Source organism: Cebus imitator, unplaced genomic scaffold, assembly GCF_001604975.1.
Source record: "Cebus imitator isolate Cc_AM_T3 unplaced genomic scaffold, Cebus_imitator-1.0 Scaffold4, whole genome shotgun sequence".
NCBI lineage: Eukaryota > Metazoa > Chordata > Mammalia > Primates > Cebidae > Cebus > Cebus imitator.
This window is the reverse complement of record NW_016107319.1, coordinates 145,905-152,426: the sequence shown is the minus strand read 5'-3', so window position 1 is coordinate 152,426 and position 6,522 is coordinate 145,905. Positions and strand designations below refer to the sequence as shown.

Below are 6,522 nucleotides of genomic sequence, written 5' to 3'. Positions count from 1 at the left end.
CACTCCAGCCTGGGTAACAAGAGTGAAACTCCGTCTCAAAAAAAAATAAATAAATAAAATAAAATAAAATAGTCTCTATTGATCCTGCACCCCAATCCCTAATTCTTCTCTTAGAGAGCAGGGGTTAGCAAATCTGGCCCACTGCCTGCTTTTTGTATGGCTCTATAGCTGAGAGTGATGTTTATATTTTTAAATGGTCAAAAATCATACTAAATTTAAATGTCAGTGTCCATAGCCAGCACATTCGTTTTTTTTGGAGATAGGGTGGAGTCCAGATTGGAGTGCAGTGCCACGATCATGGCTCACGGTAGCCTCCACGTCCTGAGCTCAAGCCATCCTCCTGCCTCCTGAGTAGCTGGGACTATAGGCACACACCACCATGCCTGGCTAATTTTTAAAATTATTTTGTGGAGACGGGTCTCACTGTGTTTCCCTGGCTGGTTTCAATTTTTGTAGTTTTATTAGAGACGGGGTTTCACCATATTGGCCAGGCTGATCTTGAACTCCTGGCCTCAAGGGAACCTCCTGAGCCTCCCAAAGTGTTGGGATTATAGGTTCAGGGATTATAGGTTCAGCTGCTCCTGCCTGCTGTCATCCCAGGTGCACTCCCCATCTTCAGACCTGAGTTCTGCTCACCAGGTTTGGTTGGCTCATTTCTGCTTTAGTCTTCACTGCCCAGCCAGGCAGTCTTGCACGTGTACGCTGATGTGGCCGCGTGTCCTCTTTGCTCACAGACGCGGATCTTGGTCACGCACGGCGTGAGCTACCTGCCACAGGTGGACATCATCATCGTTATGAGTGGCGGCAAGATCTCTGAGATGGGCTCCTACCAGGAGCTGCTGGCCCGGGATGGTGCCTTTGCTGAGTTCCTGCGCACCTACGCCAGCACAGAGCAGGAGCAGGACCCAGAGGACAATGGTAGGGGCAGCCCCGGGGTTCCTCCCGCTTGGGGTGTCTGGCGCCTTGAAGGGCCACATTGGCCTACTTGAGGTTGCTACCAACCACCCGCGGAAGGCGGCTCAGCAGAGCATGAGGGTGGGAGGTAAATGAGCCCCCTAAAGAACCAACTTGGAAGACCATCTTAGTCTCTGCAGGGCTGAATTGGGAGGGAGTCCCGGTGCTTTACGACTAGGGCATGGGGGCACCAGGCTTCTGCTCAGCTGACCTCAGGGCAGGGTCTAGTGCCTTCCTGGAACATGCCTTGGACCTGCGGAGTTTCAGGGTCCTTAAGGCAAAAACGGGAACAATGGTAATTATTTAATTTATTTAATTTCTCTCTCTCTCGGGGCTGAGAGAAACTGAGGACGTGCGTGACACAGGAGACATGAGGGTTGTGAGGTGAAGCACGGAGTTGAGCTTGCAGGCTCAGGTTGGTGACATCTGGGTTCAAACCCTGGACATCTCCCCAGCTGTGTGACCTTAGGCCTGCCCTTCAGACCCATCTGAGCTTCAGTTCCCTCCCTCATAAAACAGTTTAGCAGGGCCAGGCATCATGGCTCACACCTGTAATCCCAATACTTAGAGAGGCTGAGGCGGGAGGATTGTTGGAGCCCAGGAGTTTGAGGCCATCCTGGGTAGCATGGTGAAACCTCATCTCTACAAAAAATAGAAAAAACGTGCCAGGGGCGGTGGCTCACACCTGTAATCCAGCACTTTGGGAGGTGGGGTGAGTGGATCACTTGAGGCCAGGAGTTCATGAGCAGCCTGGCCAGTATACTGAAACCCCAACTCTACAAAAAAAAAAAAAAAAAAAAAAAGAAAAAGATTTTAGATACGATTAAGTGCTATGAAAGGGAAAAAACATGACAGTTCCATGGGCTGAGGAGTGATGGTTGTCATTGTGGCAACTGAGGCAGGGGACAGGGAAACCCTCTCTGGGAAGGTTGCATAGGCATGGGAAGGAGCTAGCAGGGAGAAGGTCTGGGAACCATGTTATAGACATGGGGAACACTAAGTGCAAAGGCTTCAGGACCAGCATGAGCTCAATTTGTTTGCAACACATAAAGGCTAGTATGGTCAGACCATGGTGTGCTAGGACATGGGGGAAGGAGAGGAGGTCAGCACAGTGATTGTCCTGCAGGCCTTCCAGGCAGGTTTTGCATTGGGAAAATGCACTGGGAAGCCCCTGACTGGCAGACAGTCAAAGTGACCAGCCCCAGGATACTCAGCAGCTGCGGGCAGGGTTGGGTCTAAAGTTGGTCTCTGAGTTCTCATCCTCTGCTCCTTTAGTGGTCTCCTGGTCTGCCTGGGGTGGGAGCTCCTTCTCTGCAGGGATCCTAGTGTCTCTAATAAGTGCTTTCTTGAGATGTAATTCACACATGTAGGCTGAGTACAGTGCCTCATGCCTGTAATCCCAGCACTTTAGGAGGCCAGTGTGGGTGGATCATCTGAGGTGAGGAGTTCGAGACCATCCTGGCCAACATGGTGAAACTGCATCTCTAAAAATACAAAAACCAGCTGGGCATAGTGGTGCATGCCTATGTTCCTAGCTACTGGGGAGGCTGAGGCAGGAAAATAGCTTGAACCCAGGAGGTAGAGGTTGCAGTGAGCCGAGATCGTGCCACTGCCCTCTAGTCTGGGTGACAGCGAGACTTCACCTCAAAAAAAAAAAAAAATTCACACAACATACAATTAACTCACTTAAACCGCACAATCCAGTGATTGCTAGTATATTCACAGAGTTGTGCAACCATCGCCACAATCAAGGTCATAACATTTTTATCACCCCCCCAAAACACCCCACATCCATCAGCAGTGACTCCCTATTTTCCCCAGCACCCCCCAAGCCCTAGGCAACCACAAATCTATTTTCTGTCTCTCTAGATTTGCTTCTTCTGGACATTTCATTTAAATGGCATCACAATAGGTAGATTGTTGTGACTGGCAGCTTTTCCACTTAGCATGATGCTTTCAAGGTTCACCTGTGTTACAGCTTCGTTTCCTCTTAGTGCAGAGTAATACGCCACTGTGCAGATGGTCCACCCTGTGTTTATTCACTGGCTGATGGGCATTTGGGTGGTTTCCGCTTTCTGACTCTTATGAATCCTGCAGTCATAAGCCCTGGTGGTTTAAAGGAGAAGCTAGTGGCCAGGCATGGTGGCTCATGTCTGTAATCCCAGCACTTTGGGAGGCCGAGGCAAGTGGATCACTTGAGGTCAGCAGTTCAAGACCAGCCTGGGCAACGTGATGAGACCTCATCTCTACTAAAAATAAAAAGTTAGCCAGGGTGTTGGTGTACGCCTGTAGTCCCAGCTATTTGGGAGGCTGAGGTGGGAAAATGGCTTGAGTCTGGGAGTTGGAGGCTGCTGTGAGCCAAGATCATGCCCACTGCACTCCATCCAGCCTGGTGTCTGAGCAAGACCATGTGTCAAAACTAAATGAATAAGTTGGGTTTTTGTTTATTGCCAGTGTGTGATAGCTGACATTCCTTCAGCTTTTAAATTCTCTGATTAGAACGAATTTCTACATGTTCATTCCCTTGTGGTTGGGAAGTTCTACCTTGAGTCTAGCCTGTTTCTTCTTGCTGCAAAATCTCCCTTGTCTGTCTCTTAGCCTGAGCGATGGGTTGTGGCAACATCTCAGTGAGTCTTTAATTGACCTGCTTCGCAGGCTGCTTTTAGGTGAAGACACCCTTTGTGCTTTATAAATCATAAGTGTGTGGGTTAGCTGAATCTCTTGACCAGCGTGAGATCTCTCTCTCTTCCCCTCCATCCAGGTGAGCAAAAAATGTCCTTAAACTCTGTTAGCCCCAGAAAGATTCTGCCCTACTGTTGCTTGCCAACTGCTAGATTATCCAAGCAGTGTATCTAGAACGCGGAAGGCTGCCAGATGCTTTATTATTTTTTGTGCACATCAGCACTTAATTTGGTGATGTGAATACCACCCACCATCCTGGTACCCACTTCCTGCCTGTGAGGACACCTTGGCAGTGGGTCTTAGAGCAAACTTGGGCATCCCACACCCACCCTGCTCTGGAAGGGCCCTGGCTGTAAAGTCTTTACATCAGGGTCTCGTCTTGCCCAGCCTTCGCCAACTTGAAGTGCCAGTGACCTTGGATTTGTTTAAACCACATTTGTGGCTCTTTCTAAAGGGGAACTGTTTTCCTTGTTGGATTAATCAGCTTTTTTTAGAACACCCAGGCTGAAGGGGGGTGGGTGTTGGTATTTGGCTTGGGAGGATCCTTGAGGGGAAATGTGCAGGAATTAGTCTTGTGAATGGGGTGATACGGACCTCTCTCCTGGGATATCTAGTTTACTGATTTCTAAGAATTTTTATATATAATATATTTTATATAATATATATATATCTTATATATAATATATATATTTTATATATATAATTTTTTTTTACTGTTTTTTAAAAACTTTTAATGGCATTTCTTTTATTCTGAATTTATTCCTCTGCCATAAAGTTTTGTTTCTTCAGTTTCTTCTGGGGTGTCTTCAGTTTCTTCTGGGGTGTCTTCAGTTTCTTCTGGGGTGTCTTCGGTTTCTTCCGGGGTGTCTTCAGTTTCTTCTGGGACATCTTTTTCTTCTGTCCAGCCTCCTTTTCCAGTTTAGGAACAGCTTGTTCCCTTTCTGGAAGGATCATCTGGATGAGGCAGGGTGAGCTCACGTATGGGCTAATCCGACTGACATTGAGCTCCGTAGCTTTGGCAGCGCATCTTAGGTGCCGTGTTCATTTGGATATGCTCGTTGACTGGAGAATCTGCACACCTAGAACGTGGAACACATTGCTATGACTCTTGTTTCTTCTTAGGAACCTCATACTTAGAGCAGTGGTTTTCCATGGGGGACAAATTGCAGCCACCCTATCCCCACCCTGGGGACATTTGGAAACGTTTAGAGACATGTTTGGATGTCGCAACTGGAGTGGGGCTTACCCCTGGCAGGCACCAGGGTAGGGGCCAGTGATGTTGCCAAACACCCTGCAACACTCGAGGTGAATTCCCCCTTGCCCTGCCCTGTGAGAGAGAATCCACTGGCCAGGATGTCTGAAGCACCGAGAGCAAGAAGCCCGTTGTTTTCCGACTTCACACTGCCGGCTTCTTCACTTGTCCTCCTGGGGGAAGGACTCTTATTTCAACAATGTGGCCATTTTTCCTTTTCAGAAATTTTTATTTGATTTTTACATTGTTTCATAGAGATGGGGTCTCACTCTTATGCCCAGGCTGGTCTCGAACTCCTGGGCTCAAGAGATCCTCCTGCCTCGGCCTCCCAAAGTGCTGGGATTACAGTTGTGCGTCATGGTGCCTGGCCTCTGGCCGCTTTTCAAAACCTTGCTTGAACTATCTCTCAACCCCATGGCAAACATTTTTCCCTCTTAACTATTCACTGAGTTTTTCTTAATGATTATAAAAGCAACATGTGCTCATGATAGATAAATGCAAACTCTAAAAGAGTACAAAGAATCAGGAAAAAGCTGGGCATGGTGGGTCACACCTGTAATGCCAGCACTTTGGTTGCATGGGGGATCACCTGAGGTCAGGAGTTCAAGTTGACCAGACTGGCTAACATGGTGAAACTCCATCTCTACTAAAAATACAAAAATATTAGCTAGGCCTGGTGGTGGGTGCCTCTAATCCCAGCTGCTTGGGAGGCTGAGGCAGGAGTATCACTTGAACCCAGGAGGCAGAAGTTGTAGTGAGCCAAGATCGTGCCATTGTACTCCAGCCTGGGTGACAGATGTCGACTCCATCTCAAAAAAAAAGAACCAAAAAGTCACCAAAAGCATCTTCTGTCCCTTCTCACTTCCCAGGAGAGCCGATGAGCGTTGGCATCGTTTTCACCTGTCCTTGCTTCCTAGGCCTTTTTCCTTGACAAGATTGAGAGCATGTTACAGCGTTTTCTCATCTGCTGCCACCTTTTGATTTCTTTCTTAACATCCCATCATGAGAGCCTCCCCAAGTTACAGAGATTGATTGTAAGCACAGGGCAGCCACCGAGAGAGTTCATCTGACAGAAACCCATATTCCTTCTGGCTGTCCTCAGAGGCCGAATTTCTTCCTCTTGTGAAGATGAAGAGCTTTCTGTGCTGAGGCTGGAGGAGGAGGTCGGTGAGGCAGCCAGTGAATGCCGTTTTTGGTCAAAAACGAGGCGTTGACTATAAAGCTGTGAGTCGAATTCTTTCCTCTGGGGAGGCTGCCTGCTGGCCGGCACCCAAGCAGAGTTCCAGAACCTTCTTGAGTAAAGGCAGCATTGGCAGAATAAACAGTGAGGGTGCTGGCAGCACAACGCACAGACCCGGGCAGCACTTAATGTGGGTCAAGGGTAGAAGCGGCACCTGGCTACACTGCATGGAAACCAAACACCTGGTGCTTGCAGGGACTCAGGGACTGTCATCCAATTACACGTTTCCTGTGTTTGCTTTAAAAACAAAAGAGAAAGAATTCTTGCTCTACCCTGGCCCCCATCCTTCGTTTCCCTCTTTGTGGCACTTACTGCTGCCTGGAGGTAAATTATGGATCTACTTGTTCGTTTATTGTCTGTCTCTTCCCCTGCAATGTAAGCTCAGAGGGTTTTT

General features: G+C 48.2%; 1 protein-coding gene across 1 annotated transcript in view; it reads left to right on the top strand.

The window, feature by feature from the left end:
- ABCC1 (ATP binding cassette subfamily C member 1) overlaps positions 1-6,522 on the top strand; it is a 202,171-nt gene that overhangs the window by 144,707 nt on the left and 50,942 nt on the right. Inside the window, exon 19 of the mRNA XM_017533114.2 lies at positions 735-918. Coding sequence (XP_017388603.1) covers positions 735-918 — 184 coding nt within the window. The remainder of the gene's footprint in view (positions 1-734; positions 919-6,522) is intronic.